This window comes from Mangifera indica, chromosome 7, assembly GCF_011075055.1.
Source record: "Mangifera indica cultivar Alphonso chromosome 7, CATAS_Mindica_2.1, whole genome shotgun sequence".
Lineage (NCBI taxonomy): Eukaryota > Viridiplantae > Streptophyta > Magnoliopsida > Sapindales > Anacardiaceae > Mangifera > Mangifera indica.
The window spans coordinates 14324349-14341191 of NC_058143.1; the positions used below are offsets into that span (position 1 = coordinate 14324349).

At 32.0% G+C, this 16843-nt stretch overlaps 2 protein-coding genes across 4 annotated transcripts; one reads left to right on the top strand and one right to left on the bottom strand.

Annotated features, from left to right (window-relative positions):
- Positions 1-4247: 4247 nt before the first annotated feature.
- On the bottom strand, positions 4248-8659 carry LOC123220137 (adenylyl-sulfate kinase 3-like). 2 transcript variants are annotated; one of them, XM_044642164.1, is made up of 7 exons: positions 8456-8659; positions 7907-8060; positions 7240-7389; positions 6150-6268; positions 5980-6064; positions 4913-4959; positions 4248-4776 (listed from the first exon to the last, which is right to left on the bottom strand). In XM_044642164.1, exons 2-7 carry the CDS (start codon positions 8031-8033, stop codon positions 4675-4677), a joined length of 630 nt encoding a protein of 209 aa, XP_044498099.1. In that variant the 5' UTR covers positions 8034-8060; positions 8456-8659; the 3' UTR covers positions 4248-4674. The 2 variants fall into 2 exon arrangements, with proteins under 2 accessions (XP_044498099.1, XP_044498098.1); XM_044642163.1 differs by having other exon boundaries at positions 8464-8658.
- Positions 8660-13244: 4585 nt separating this feature from the next.
- On the top strand, positions 13245-16356 carry LOC123220011 (dnaJ homolog subfamily B member 6). 2 transcript variants are annotated; one of them, XM_044641997.1, is made up of 4 exons: positions 13245-13538; positions 14456-14524; positions 15276-15930; positions 16088-16356. In XM_044641997.1, the coding sequence occupies exons 1-3, from the start codon at positions 13305-13307 to the stop codon at positions 15891-15893; spliced, it is 921 nt and encodes a 306-aa protein (XP_044497932.1). In that variant the 5' UTR covers positions 13245-13304; the 3' UTR covers positions 15894-15930; positions 16088-16356. The 2 variants fall into 2 exon arrangements, with proteins under 2 accessions (XP_044497932.1, XP_044497931.1); XM_044641996.1 differs by lacking the exon at positions 16088-16356 and having other exon boundaries at positions 15276-16023.
- Positions 16357-16843: the final 487 nt, after the last annotated feature.

Here is a 16843-nt window from a genome sequence, read left to right on the forward strand (position 1 = left end):
CTCACGTTGATGAGAAAACAGATAAAACCCCTTAATTTTTCATTGTAACCCTCAAAGTTGATTTCTCTCATAAAATCATACAAAGATTGGATGGTAGTTTGTGTGAGGTGGTTGAGGTGGCGACGATGATGGAAGGTTTGATGAGTTGGAGTTGATGAACAATCCAAAAGTGGAGGCTAGAGAACTAGTGAGAGAAATAATAATGTCGATAGAAACGATTAGTGGGAATGTTGAATGAGGAAGGTAAGAGAATAAAAATCACATTGTCTTCGATGAGAGAAAATCGAGTTTGGAGAGAGATTGAATCTCATCGGGGAATAAGTCATAGGTAATACATTCACTAATGATGACATTAATGAAAAAGAAAACATCAAAGGTGGTAGTTTGAGGGAGAGAAATAAGAAAGTGAGTAATGGAAAGAGATTGAGATAAAGGCAAAGGAATCATATCGTTTCCAACACAAATCTAGATTATTTAAGGCTTCACCATAATATATAAATCTTGCTCAAAATTATTCATTCGAAACCATGGATCTGAAGATAAGTTAGACAAGATTGTGTGATTTTGTGTTTTGATTAAGCGGGAGAGATTGAAGTGGAGGAAGAGAAGATTTGAAGAGAAAGAGTATATGCTAGTCAAAGAGATGTAATTTGATTATCCATAAGATTTTGTGAGTTTTGTAGGTAGGATTAATGTTAATTATGTTTAGTTTTGTGTAACATGGAAAATACAAAAAAGTGAAACAAAATCAGGGTAACATGGTACTTACAATATCTACATATGTGAAAGAGCTATTTTTTGTTAATTGTGTTAGGTTTTAAGTAAGAAAGTATTATTTGTGTATTCACACCTTAGTTGGGAAAATGTCGATCATTCTTTCTTTTAATATCGATAAAAACTATTTACATAATTTTTATACATATTTTTATATATAAATAACGATATGTTATCATATAATTAAATATTATTTTATCTTTAATTTTTAACTATCTAATTATACGATTACATGTTATTATTTATACACAAAGTTATATATATAGAACTACTCTTTTAACAATAAAACTATGTGTACATATTTTTAGTTCATAATTTGGGTACATAATTAATGTATCATCATATGATTAGATGATTTTAAATTAAAGATAAAGTAATACTCATTTATATAATAGCACATCATTTATATATTTAAATCGTGTATACAAAATATGTACAAAAAAACATTACTCCTCTTTTAAAATTGATTTATAAAACTAAGATCAATTGATAACTCATACTCAATTAAATGATATTAATGTTAATTACATGAAATAAAAAAGCCATGTGATTATTTCCCATCAAATTGTGAAAAAGAGCGATGTTATGTATACATATGAATATATCATTATATAATTGAATGTTACTTTATCATTAATTTAAATTTATCTAATCATAGTATGATACATTTTTGTATGTATATATTTGTGTATCAAAATTGTGTATATATAATTTTATTATATGAAGAATCTATTTATCCACCCGTCATCCGCATTCATTAATGAAAACTATTTAGTTTTAGGCCAAAGGACTATTTCCCACCCAAGATATACTTTTCTGCACATTACCATCCATTAACTTTGAAAAACTCATTTACCTACCTATGGGCTGTTAAAAAAAATGGATTCAAGGGTAAAATTGTTATTGTATCTGTAATATTAAAAATAAATTAAAATTTAATCCTCTTTTTCCCCCTAACTCCTAAAAACTAACCATTTCCCCCTAGGCCAAGTTTTGAAAAATAACATTCCCCCCCTAGGGTTTAGTTTTCAATCCCCAACGTCAAATTCGGCTTCATCGCCGACGACGAAGCCTTTCCGACGCACCACCATGCTCCAATGACCTCTCTTCTCTCCTCTGGAACTTCAATCGGCTTAGATCTAGCGTCATCTTCGTCTGAAAAGTTGAAGAGCTTCGCTTGGAGACGAAGCTTTTCGTCTTCCCAGACGGAGACAAGGTCATCGTCTTCGTCTCTCGACGAAGCTCTTCAACTTTTCAGGCGAAGACGATGCCAGATCTGGGTCGATCAACATTCCAAATGAGAGAAGAGAGGTCGTCGGAGCATGGTGGTGCATCAAGAAGGCTTCGTCGTCGACAATGGCATAGGATTTGGCGTCGAGGATTGAAAACTAAACCCTAGAGGGGTGGAATGCTATTTTTCAAATTTTGGCTTAAGGAAAAATGGTTAGTTTTTAGGGGTTAGAGAGGAAAAAAAAGATAAAATTTTAAAGGGTTAAGGTTTCGTTAAATTTAACTGTTTATGGATAGGTATTTGATATTTTTAAAGTTAAAGGAAAAAAACTTGAGAATACAACATACCTTGGGTGAGAAATAGTCCTTTGGCCTTAGTTTTATTATAAATTATTAGCTCATGACTTTGTTCTTTTTAGTTAAATTATGAAACTATTTAGGGAGGGAAATATTGTTTTTTAAAGTTTAATTTGGATGGAAAATCATAAATATTTTTAAATTAAAAAGAAAAATAGTAAAAATATTTAAGATTTTAAGATTTAATAGTGAAATAATGATTTTATCTTTTATTTTAATAAAATTTTTTAATAAAAATTAATCAATAAGTGTTTATTTAAGTATTTTAACATATGTTACTTTTGATATTAGAATAGAACTTGGTGGAAAGTAATGTTACCCTTTCTAAAATCGAACCTTTCAAAACAAAAAACCAAAACCCATTTCTTAAATTGCCATTTTTATTAACAATTACACGACAACGAACAAAATCCAGAAACAACTACTCCAACTCCACATATTTATACAAAACTGGGCATTGCCTGGCCCCGAACGACATAAAAGAACTTATTCAGAGTGAGAATCATCGCCGTTGGATTCTTGATCGGACGACGACCAGTAGGAATTATCGGAGAAGAAGCAGAAATAAGTCCAGAAAGAAAGCGCGAAACGACGGAATTGTTGGAATGGAACGCAGCAAAGGAGGTGGAGAACTTGATCGGCAGGCAATCTTTCTGGGTTACAAGCTACGTATTGGCACACGTTTGCTGATACATTCGCCACTTTCACCACCAACGAGCTGTCCACAACCATAGTTTTGTTGTTTTGTTTTCAAGAGAAAGAACAAAGAAGAATTTGGTGTAATTTTTGCAACTTTATTTTTTAATTTGATATTATTTAACTTTTTTTTTCTAAATTATATTTGATTTTTTTCAACCACAAACACAATTGAATCAAATAAGATATATATTTTTAATAATAGGGTAGGTGATATTTTGGGAATTGCCACCATGATAGCACATTTTAAATTAGACAAATGTGTTCGATACCACCATTTTAAGATATTTCTAAATAATTTTAAAACCAATTAGATTTTTATTTAGCAAAAGCAGTCTCCTTGACAAGTTTGTGGAATTGTGGAAAAAGGGGATTTGTTTGATTTGAGTAATAATTGTTGTAAATATAGAAGAATTTGATAGAGGATTGAAATGTGAACTATAAAAGTATAGGGTACCAAAATGGATTCCTTATTTTCGAAAGCATCCAATAAGCTTTCCTTAGATTTCGATCACTTACAAATGATTACCTTGTCTTTGTTAAGAAAAAACTCACACTCTTAGATTTTTATTATTTTCTGATAATTACATTACTTTTGTTAAAGAAAAACTCATTCTCTTAAATTTTTACCATTTCCCATTAATTATGTTGTCTTTGCTAAGATAAAACCTAGGGGGATGAAAAAATTATCAAAGTAGAGGAAAAACCTACTAGGTGACTATTTTCTTCTTTGTTGTGCATTTGAAGAGAAAAAGAAAAAGGGAATAGAATAGATGTACTTTGTAAGAAAATTCCCAGAAGAGACCAAGTAATGCTGCCAATATTCATTCTATAAGCTTCATAAAATAGAGGCTGAATGCCTCTCTTGCTGAGCCAAAGTTGACATTTTCAAAAGATTAAGCATTTAGGGCATGTTTGAAAGCACTACTGAGCATAAACACTAGAAAGCACTCCCTGGGAAATTATTTGTGGTTTTTCTGATGCTAAAAATGGTTTTGTTAATATATCAATCAAACAATATCAAGCGTATAGACAAAAGTACTCATGATTTTCTAAAAGCCAATTTGATGCAACCTAAAAATCTTAGTATCTGAATCAACAGTATACACACACATGAAGTCAGTTTCTGACTTTAACAAGGCTAAAATATCCACAAACTGACAAGTTAAATTGTGAGAGATGGTTCAATCTGATCATGAAACTAAAACCTCTGCATAATTGCATAATAGTGTTTGGGCAGACATTGAACTGAATATTACACCGGTATTGAACCTTGAATTGGTTTATAAATGAACTGATACATTCATAGACTCTGAGACTGAAGCATTTCCTGGATATTATTTCTGATGATAAGGAATTAAATATAAAAAGGGCAAAACGACTAAAAAAAAGGGTCTCAGAGATTCAGCCCGTACATTCCACAAACCCTATATCCTATTGCTTGTAAGTCCTAAATTATTTGAAAAAAAAAATCCCTATATTGGACACTATTAGACATGGTTTGCACTTGGAACATACTAACCTCCTCTTGTTTGCAGGGGGTAAAGCAAAGACACTTTTGATGTTGCCGTTATATAACATCTTCATGAAGATATAAAAAAAAATGCAGGGACTTGATCACTGATCTTGCAGAAATCCTTTCCTCTCTAAATAGGTCACTACTTGTCCTGCCATGGCACCTGGAGTCGGGCAAACTCCATCCTCCTCTTTTATCTCTATCTGGGAAAAAATTTCATAACATCCAGTTCAAAATGCAGAAAATTATTAAGCCAGGCAGACTATACAACAAGGTAGCCACTGATTCATACAAAAAAGTACGTGGACAAGACCATAATTAATTTACTTTGAAACACACCTCACAATTCAATGGAGGTTCATAAGGATCATCTATCCCAGTAAAACCTGCAAAGGCAAAATGATTAGTGGGAGGTGAATAAAGAGCAGTAGAAAGAAGGTTAAATTTTCATCTAGACATTAATTGAGTGTATAATATTATTAAACATCCAAAAAATAATTAGGAATTAAGATAAGTGTTCTAGAGTTATTATCATTGTTAGTTATATGGTTTCTTATTGACTTTGTATTTGAAAGTATTTATTTCCTGTATAGAGAAATCAGCTAATAATTTAAAATTCCTAATAAATTCTAACCAATAAAACTTAATAAAATATGCAGCTAGTAGTATAAGCTTGATGATCCAAAGACTTCAAACAATGGCTTGTTCACTAGGTTAAGTACAAAAATGAGAAAGATTGGAGTGCTCCAGTAGCACCTTTCTATTGCTGACCAGAAGTAAACATCTGTCATAAAGTACAAAGGTTTAGAAGAAGTTCAGATTTAAATGGCATGAGCAAAATGATTTATGAAAACCTAATTAGACAACCAAGGTTAAAAGATAGTGTTGAGATGAGCAGAAAAAGGCATAATGGAGAAAAACTAGGAGATAAATAATTCATGTACCCCATAAAAGGTGCCCTCTACACTTGCCCTCGAAGTGATGAAACTTTGAGATAAAGGGAGATATAAAGATCGTTTTAATTTGACTGAGTGAGATTCCAGTTAGCTCATAAGAGTTAGCACTACCATACACTCCAATTGATGACACCATTTTTTAACAAACAAAAGCTTTGTGGTAAAGACCCAAAATCATAATATGAAAGAGTAACATGAATGGCAGTATGACACTCCTCTTAAAACTTTCCAGAACATCCTTCATGTACCCATATTACTTAGAAATGCCAAGGTCAGGACAGGAAGCTTAAAATGGAGCTCAGACAATATAATAACTGTTAACATAATAAGATAGCAGGATATAAATAGATATAAAAAGATGTCAATAATTTCTTTTCTGATTCAACTTTAAAGAAAAAGTCCTCAGGGCATGTTCATAAAAGTTGCAGAAGATATATTTTGAGACTAAACCTTTGATCTTGCCAGCCCGTGCAAGTTTGTAAAGGCCTTTAACATCTCTTGCTTCACACAGTTCCAGAGGCATGTTCATATAAACCTGTATATGTGCAGCAGGTATGACAATTCCTTTACAGAAAATGTAAAGAAAGAAAATAACAAAAATCCAGAAAAAGAAGTCTTACCTCAATAAAGTTTGGATCTGACAACATTGCACGGCAAGCATCCCGGTCTTTTCTATAAGGAGATATCAGACTGGCAATGCAGATTAAACCGGCATCTGCAAAGAGCTTCGCTACTTCTCCTATTGTGGAAAACATAAAAACTTATGACTAACTGAAACAAAAACATCACTCCAAAACCACGTAAAAAGCACCTGAATGCACTATTAGATATGAAGCCAAACATAGAATGACTGATTAGGACAAACTTTAGTACTCACTCTCATTCTAAGTGACATGCAATGTAATAATCATCAAGTACAGATGTGTTGACATTATGCAAGTTATTTACATTCCACAACAGAGAAACCATTGCATCCATATTTTTCGCATTGCAACAATCATTGATAATTACCTAGATTAACAAGTTTATATGTGCTGAGAATTGAATATTTTTTATCCATGCTTTAGCAGACAAAGTCCATAACAGTTCAGAATTTGCTGATGATAGCAGTTTCAGTGTCAGAAAGCAGTTCACTGTGTTTCTGCTGCTTACCACCTACACTTGGAAGCCAACTGTCATGGGAATTTTGGCCAGTATATGTTTACTTATTGCTGATTAGGCATTTAGAAGAGTCATATTGGGATCCATTACATTGATGAAAGCCAGCTCCAGACAACAATGGACAGATATGTACATAAAGCATGTGGCATTGGGTCCCTTTACAATTGATTAAATAGAAACAGAGAAAAATGGGGAAAAAAATACATGACACATGCAAAACCTATTGAAACTATAGATGTTTACATTTAAACCACAAGACTTCTCCAAATCAATGAGCGACTACAATAGAATATCTGAAACATTGACTAACTAAGATTGCAAGCAACATGTAGGATTATAATCATAAATCCAAAATAGGCACAGGTGGTTTGAGTCAGTCAACATATTGGCTTCCTTCATGTGCACAAACAAAGATCATTTTCATGTATAAGTGTAATAGAAAAAAAATTATTTTCAATCAAAGGGTGCAAAGATTTGTACAATAAAGTGTCACACATGCATAACTCAAACTCCAACAAGAGGTATTTTTTTCTTCATAAACATACTTACCAACCCTGCGTATATTCTCCGTCCGATCTTCTGCTTTAAAACTAAGATCTTTGTTTAGTCCATGTCGAAGGTTGTCCCCATCAAGGATGTAAGACAACTTCCCCCTAGAATACAGTTCTCTGTTAACTGAACATGCCAGAGTGCTTTTCCCTATAGAGTTGACAAAATTCAAATTAGAGATACTGTATTGAGAGAAGAGCAGATATTTGGAAGTTTAGATGTATATTTAATTCATCTGGTATGCATCTAACTTATGGGGACAAGCAAATTAATTGAAATTATGTCAGTAAAAGCACAAAATTGTCCAATTATATGAAATCCACGTTTGTCTGCTCTTGCAGTAAATGATTGTAAATTAAGAGTAATACATAGAAAAGAAACATGATACAAATTTCTACATTTCGCATCTAATTTATGGCTTACCAATAAAGGACTCGACTCTCTAAACTCAAAGTGCTTCCCTTACATTTAATCTATTACTTGGACATAATGTAACTAAAATTTAAAAAAAAAAAAAGAAACCACGAAAATTCTTCAAACATAACTTTTGGAATATAAAGTTTTGAAAAATTAATTAGAAATCACAGGGATTCCAATCAAATGGTTTGAATTTTAAAAAAAAAAGTGAAAGGACATAAAGAAAGAAAAATCAAATTAGAATACAAACCTGATCCACTGAGACCAGTAATCCATACAACACAGCCCTTTTGATTAAGTAGCTTCTGCCTTTCAATCTTCCCAATTGGACATTCTTGCCAAAATATATTTGTTGAATTTACAATAGTAGACATCATAGAAATGTTATTCTTTAGCTTCCTCTTCTGAAAACAAACAAACAAACAAACAAACATTCCATTCCATTCAATTACTGGCTGCAACCCATTGCTCAAACAAAAACAATGAACAAATCAAGCTGGAAAAAACCCCCCACAATGCACCTTTCTCTAAACATAACGAAATGACGAACTAAATAGTGATTAAACTTCAAATCTTTACAGAGTTTCGCGTAAAAATTAAAGCTTTATGAAAAGATTTCATGATCTAAAGGTGGGCGATTGAATCATACGAGCATGAAAACAATGGTTCCAAAAATGTACATTGATTATATCTAATTAAAACATGTAATAAAATAAATTTTAGAAACAACCCATCAAATGAAACCAACCAAAATTCACACACCAACATGGACATTAAAATAAAAAGAATACGCATATACATGCTTACACTCAGACTCAGAGAGGGAGAGAGACCAAATACTTGAAAAGGCCTTTTGGGTTGTTCGTTTTTATAGAGGAAGAGAGAAAGAGGGGGTATATTTATAAGAATGAGACCCCGAAAAAGAGGACTGAAGATGGCAGGCTGATGGGCGCATGAAGGGTGAAAATCAGAGCAGAAAATTTAATTTTGTTTACAAAAATATTTTCTACTTTTTTAAGAAAACATTTGGATGATTATAGCTTAGGGGTTGTATAATTTATTCTTTTAAACTAGAGATCTCATTCGAGTTGAATTATTTTTTTATAGCGAAATCAATTAAATTGAATAAAATAAATTTTAAATTCAATAGTTATTCTCATAAACATTGAATTAGATAAGTTAATAGTTCAATCTTAATACATTATCGAGAGATCATTAAACTCATATTCTCTTATACATAAAATTTTTTTTTTATTACTCAAATTATCTTTAAAGAGCCGGTTGTATGATCTTACTGTAATGGTAACATTAACTCTGGAGTATGAGTTGAATCTTTTAAGGATTAATTCAATATATCTATAACTTTGTATATAAATAATGACATATCATTATATAATTAAATATTATATTATCTCTAATTTTAAATTATCAAATTATATAGTGGTATATTTTACTTACATATAAAATTAAGCATCTAATACCATTCATAAAATATATCTTGCCTTGACTTTGGACTAAAGAGAGTTGACAATTTGACTAGAATATTCCACTTAGATGAAAAAAAAATTAATTAGAATGGTCCATTCAAACACTTTGATTACAAAAATGTAATTTGAGTAATAATAAAATTATGTATATTAGATACATAAATAATATATTATTATATGATTGTTTAAATAATTTTAAATTAAAAATAAAATAATATTTAATTTACATTAATATATTATCTATATACTCAATTATATATTCAAAATATACATGTATGAACAAATAATATCTTTAATAAAAATAATAAAATTATGTATATAAATAATTATATTTTTATATATATTATTATATAATTAAATAATTTTAAATTTAAAAAATAATTTTTAATAATATATATATATAAATTTATATATTTAAAATAAATACGTGTAAAAAAGGAAAAATTGGCGAAGGCACCCAAGTTGAAGTTTTGGGAGAGAAACGTGAGAGGGGGGGCATGAATGTGGACGTGTTTTGCTGCCATATAAATTGAAGCAATTTGGTGGTTGATTTGGTTGTGAATATTTATAATTGGTCAACAAGTGCTGGCCTATCTTCATACAGTGCTTGAATTTTAGGTAATGTTGTCGGCAGTCCAACTTTTTTATTGGACTTTCCTATAAAAGGAGATGTCGCATTTAAACTTCAGGATGCTTGACTTAATTACTTACTATTCTGATTTAGGTTGTGATCGCTTATATTTTGGGAAATTAATTATTTTCCGCCATTTCTTGAATTTCTAAACTATAAATTTTTATCTAAAATCTAGCACCTCTTTTCTTCCTCCAGTGACAAAGGTTCTCTCTTCAATGAAGATTTCATTTGAACGATGAAAGTTTCATTATCCAGATGAAAGATGGTTGGGCTTCCTTCCCCATTCGACAATGATGACAACCCAGAGACAACAAAAATCGAAAATAGAAGACAACCGAAGACAAATTATGTCAGTCACGGAAAGAGAAGGTAGTTGGATAGAGATAGAAAGTTGTTGGACAATAGAAGAAAGATTTTGAAACTCGAGAAAGGAAAATGAACTTTTCAAAATTTAGTTTTGTGAAAAATTATTAGTTTTTCAAAGTTTAAGCAGATTTGATGTCACTCTTCTTGTATCAAAGTTGCGTACGAAAGCTTGAGAGTCCGACCGAAAAAGCTCTTACAAAAAAAATAGATAAAATATATTTGCTTTAATAATGTCATCAACATATCCATATACATGATAACTTGACCCCCTTAATCTTGTGTCTACTACTCACATACGTGGTAGAATAACAAATTCACGTACTCATATGTTGCTCTACTATTAGTGATAAACCTAACTAAGATCAGCTAACCCCTCTTGATTTTAAAAAATTTTCAAATAAATTCTTTAAATTTTTAGTTGGCATTTTTTAACTTTGAAAATTTTTCAGATATAACCCCTAAAACTTTTTTGACCTCTTTTTAAATTTTATTATTTCTCTATTAACTCTCTTATATTTTAATCTTATTCAATCTTAACCCTACTCAATTTTATTTCTGGGCCTGTCATTGCCTATTGCTCCCTAATTTATCTACATATGTAGTAGCTTTAGCTTACTATACACATTTAGCAAATTTTTGTGAATACCATTATACTGAATGAGACATGTTTAGTAACAACTCGTTCGTGTCATGTGATTCAATATAATATCAATTAGATATTCCTTACACAACACAATCAGAGAAATAAACCACCCTAAACTCAAATAATGAGATTTATATTTTGACTGAATTTGGTTGAAACTTTCTTTTGCGCCAAATAGATGTCTAATCTAGTTGACACTTCTTATTGGCCAACCTTTAAATCCTATTTTTTCTGGCTAAAATTGTGGGTTTTTGGTTGACACTCTCTATTTGGGCAGTTCTTTTATTCATATATTAATCTTAATATTTAGCTCAAACTATAAGTTTTTGGCTAAAACGCATGGGTTTGACTGAAAAACGTAATGACTAAATCTTAAATACTCTTTAATAAAAAATAAACATTAAAAAAAAGATCAATCTTATAAAAGTTGAAGAATGTTACCTTAAATTAGAAAGCATTATAAAGACAAAAAGATCCAATAAAAAACTTGAGTTATAGTAAAGAACTTGATCTGTTGAATATGTAAAGGGATGAAGATAGTCCTGGCCAAGGTTCATGAATCGGTGATTTCAGTTCAAAACCGTCGGTTCACGGTTCAAAAAAATAAGAACCCTGAACCGAAACCATTACAGGATGGTTTGTAACCGGTTCAAAACCGATAGTTCCTATTCATGACCCTGATTCGAAACGATATTGAACCGTTAATTCTAATACACGATCCTGATTTATTTTTTAAATTATTAATTATAATAATTAAAAATTAAAAAAAAACTTGGACTTAAGTTTTTAATTAAGCTTCCTACGTATCTTTTTGAGAAAAAGATTGAATTTGAGAAAAAGAGTTTGAAAAATTAAAAGAGTATTGAGAATTGAGAGAATAAGAAATGAGAATAAATGAGAGAGTTTAAAAGATTGAGTGAGAGAGTTGAGAGATTGAGAGAATATTTGTAGGAGAAATTTTGAAAAAAAAAAATGGGTGGGGAAATGAAATTGTGCAATTATGCAGGGAACGTCCCCTGCAAAAACTAAAAATACAGGGGCTGTCCCCTACATTTTGCAGGGAACCAAACGGTCCCCGCATTTGCAAGGGACCGTTTGGTTTTATTAAATTTTAAAAAAATAAAAAAAAAATTTTAAAAATTTAATATTGTCGGTTCACAAGGCCTTGAACCTGAGGTTTAACCCTCAGTTTATGAATCAGCGGTTCGACAGTTTAAAAATAGAAAAATCAAAACCGAACCTTCAAATTTTGGTTTTGGTTCCGGTTCATGTTGGTTCCGATTCTGTCGGTTTTGGTTTCGGTTTAAGACAAGCCGATTTCGGTCTGGTTCACGGGCCAAACCAGCCCATGGCCAGGTCTAGATGAAGATAGAGACATATATAAATGGAGTGAATATATGAAAATGAAAAAATACCATTTCGGTAATAGAAAAAGTCAAGTGTGCTTATTCTCAATTAGTTGTGCAATCGAGTTGAGCTGATTCTCGACTCTTTAGCTTTCAAGGGAGCATGAGCTCGAGCAAGTCAAATTGTAATAAATCAACTTGAGCTCAATGGAGAAAAGGATGGCTGAAGCTCAGCTAAAAAAATAAAATTCAAACCCTTTATTTTTTTAAATATTTTTTAAACCCTATAATCTATTTATCAATTTTCTTTATATTCGAAGTAAGGTGTAAATGTAATATTTGAAACATTTAAAAATTTATTGATATTTTACTTAAACTAAGTTGTGAGTTTGCAAACTTACTGAGTTAATCAACATTAAACTTGAGCTCATATTAGCTTTAGTCAAATCAAGTCCAACTGTAGACGAATCGAGCCATAAACTATTGCGAGTGGCTAGGCTTCTTGCGCCTTATTGATCCTTAAAGACCCAAGTCAATATTCTTAGAGTTCTCTGAATAACTGTTATGAGTATGTGTATTGACCCTTTTGTAACTTGCTAGAGTCCTTCGATATTTTTTCTGACAATAATATTGGGTAAATAAACTATTTGTAAGTTATTAAAGTTCTTTGATATTGAGACATATAATCAGAGGTGGACACAATCCAAGTCAGATTAGGCTTGGATTATTTTTCAGTTAGAAATGAATTGAGTTTGAGTTCAAAAAATTTAGTTTAATTTTAACTCAATATCAATACCTCATTTCAATGAAATGCATGTCATTGGCAACTCTCCTTCTTTCTCTTTAATGACTCTTCTTCTTCTTCTTCTTCTTCTTTGATGAATAATGATACTTTTAATTAATTAAATAAGTTTAACTCAATCTCAATTTAATTATTTTGAACTTTGAGTCAAGTTAGAGCTGACCCTTAGGTAGAAGAATTGACTGGAATCCACCCTTATTACAATTACAAACACACACTTTTTAAGTGGTAATACAGACATGGGCTAAGCCCGGGTTCAATCCTATGGCCCAATTGGGCCCGCCCGAGCTTGATGTTAACTTTCGCCATCACCACTCGAGGCTTAACCGAAGACACCAAAACAAACACTCACGCATATGCATGAACCATAATGCAGGCACAACTCCTGGTGGGACCCATCGCTCCCATCAACGGTTCTGATGCGTTCTCCTCGCTCTTCAAAACCGGTCTCCTGATTTCCACCAGCCACCGCAGAAGATCCCGCTCAGCGGTCTCGTCGACGGCGGCGATCAACGGCGAGGAAAACTACTACGCTGTGCTGGGCGTCGCTCACTGTGCCACGTCAGCTGATATCAAGAAGGCTTATCGCCTCCTCGCCCGAAAGGTAGCACTAGTTATAGTTCGTGTTTGTAGTTGTGTTTGGTTGGTGAGAAAATATGAAGAAACTAATTCTAATTCTGCGTCAGCTTTGGCTTTCTTTTAAATTTTACTCTAAACTTAAAATTCCAATATTTAGTGCGTTAATTTATAGTATTATTCGAACTCAATATTAGGTTCCATTTTCATGAAATTATATTAGTAATTTTATAGGGTGATTTGATTTGTATTTCCACTTAACAACATGAGACTGTAACATTTACTAATTACTCGTTGCTCAAGAGTAATTTTATGCATACAAACTCAGGATATGATATTTGCTTTTTGACTGCCAATTTTTCTTTTCATTCATCCTTGCTTATTGAATTGACTTTTTGTGTTTAACTCTTCTATTTGTTTTATATCAGATGAAGTTGTATGAAGTAGTAATATTCTAACACATGTTACCAGAATGATTCTTTCTTATAATTCGTGTTTTCAAGTTGCTAATATGATGTTTGATAATACATATGAAATTCGAGTGTTATGAAACCTGTTGTTTCAGTAGTGTTATCAAACATATTGTTTCAAAAATGGTAACAGGTTTTTCAATCGTGGTGACATCTCAATTTCTTTATATTAATTCATGACTTAAAAGATTTAATCTGATAGTTAGGTGTGGGTGCAAAACTTTTATTTCTTTACAATGTTATAATTTTTTAACAAAGCCTGACCTTTGTAATAAATAAAGCTGATAATTCTTGGTCTGGACATAACCCTTGTCCTCTGCACCTGTTTTACTTATCTGTCAAGTTTTTGAATTGGAACTAGGAGTCTCCCAAAGGTTCATCTTATTATCTTTGTTGAACATTTTCAAGTTAGAAACTTTCATTGTAATTGCAATATGATTTGTTTTATTCATGTGTCTGCATGCTGTGGTTGCAGTATCACCCTGATGTTAGCAAGGATTCACAAGCCAATGATGTTTTCAAGACTATCCGTCATGCATATGAAGTGAGATTTCCATATATTTTTCTTTGTCTGTGTTTATTTATAAGTTCTTTTAATTTGTTTGGCCAGACCATCAAGCTGTGACACAAAATTATTCTTGGTTTACGGTTTCTTACAGCTGTTTTATTTTCCTTGGAAGCATGAATGGTTTTGTAGTAAAGAGGGAATGAAAAATGTCCAAGGGTTCTTTTAAACCTGTTATCTTCTGCCATCTACTAGGTTGATATCACAAACATTAGCAAAAACACTTTACTTTGTTCCCTATGTAGAAGGAAAAAATGTAGTAAAGTCAATATGAGTTTATATTGTTTGAGGGTAACAACTGTTTGCAGTACATGAAGAACTGGTCCAGATTTTGTTTCTGTATAAAAAAGGTGAAAAACCTCTCTTGTTTGATAAATGATGGACCTCAAATCCAAGTTTATATTAATTTAGTACAAATACAGCACAACCAATATTTTGTCCTTTTATATGGTATTGTGCTTTGTGCTTCAGGAAAATTTACTGTGAGATTGCTCTTTCTTTTATGTGTAACTAGTTATCAATGCTTTCTCCCTATGGTGGATGGAAGGTTTAACATACTTCCTTACTTGTAAGAGGACCAATAACCAATTTGAAAGACCATTAAATTATAGAGAATCTATTATTTCACAAATTTTATTTTCTATTGTCATATCCAGATACATTGTTTCTTTTTTCTCTGTATTTTTCTCTTTACAGACTGTTTATTGATTTTTATCCCTCTTTCAAACAGGTTTTATCTAATGAAGTAACAAGGAGTAAGTATGATAGCACACTTAAATTTCAAAACGACCTTGGCAGGTTGTACGGAGGAAACTGGAGCGACAGCCCTGAATTTGACAACAATGTAAGGCTCTATAAGTGGGCTGAACTGAGGCAGAAAATGCAGAATGAGAGATACTGGAAACATTACAAAAATCATGACGAGAATTCTTCCCCTTATGATGAAACAACAGATGAGGAGGTTGAAGAACACCTAAATCAAGAAAGAGGATCCTTCACTGAAGTGCTAAGATCCGCCTTCATCTCTCTGTTTCTACTTCAGATCTTTGGATCCCGATTATCACTCACCTTCAGTAGTCTGACTGCATTGTTCGATAAAAAATTGGATTCTGGATACAAGATGGGCTATCTAATTGCATGGGTTTTGGGTGGGAGAGGCGGCGTATTGCTAGCTTTGTGCCTCACATTTGCAAGTTGGGTGTGTGGAAAAACCAGCAGCAGTACAGTTGTTCTGGTAGTCATAGCTATGTGGGTTGGCTCCAATCTCGCCAGATATGCCCCTCTTCCTCAAGGTGCTCTTTTAGCTCTTCTGTATATGTCCATTAAGCTACAAGTTGATCTTAGCTAAGCCGCCATTGATCACTGCTGCTGCGACCTATTGAAAGGTGACTGAAATTTGTAAATATGTGTTCTGTTGAATGTAACCCACAAGCCCAAAGCCAATTTGTTGTTTATCAATCAAGAATGCTGTTTCAATATCTTCACAATCCTTTGTTCCAAGGCCTAGATACCCAAATGTGATTTTTTTTTTCTTTAATGCAGAACGAGGTTCTTACCATCTGGAAACAGATTCTCAATCGAAGTTTTTTTATATTTACAGTATGGTAAAAGATCTCGACACTAAAGAAATGTTCTACCGCATTATTAAAAGATTCTCAAGACTCTATGCTCTCATATGTATAATTCTACTTTTTTATCCCTTAAATTATCCTTCGTATTGATAAATGTAGACAGAATTGACGTGAAATTTTCTTTTCCCAACAAGGAGTTCTTCTTAAAAGAAATGGAATCTAAGTGTTGTTCCAATGCAAGAAGGAATCTAAGTGATTCTCCATTATAAAGCTCTTTCATCAACTCACAAAATGCTTTTTGAGATTTTAGTTCACAATTTAATTTTAAAAGATAGAGAAAATATTTCACTTCATTCCATCAACTTGTTTGAGTGTCTTACTCTTGACACCGGGGCTATGAAGAATGGAATAGGGGCTATTACTTATACGCAATTGATGGAATCAAGTACATCACATCTGCTTTCATAATTCTTAGTAAAATATATTAAATATTTCAATTTATTTTATTTTTGAGTTATTTGCATTTACCCCTATGGTTTTGGTTACGCTGTCAATTGGGTTCGTAAATTTGAGACTCGATTATTTGGGTTAAAAATTTTAGTTTTAGATCGAATAAAATTTGAGTCAAGTAGTTTTGAACAAAAAAAAATATCTATTAAGTTATTAGATTCGACCTTGAATAAGGACTATTCAAATCCGAGGTTTGATTAAACCTAAAAATTCATTA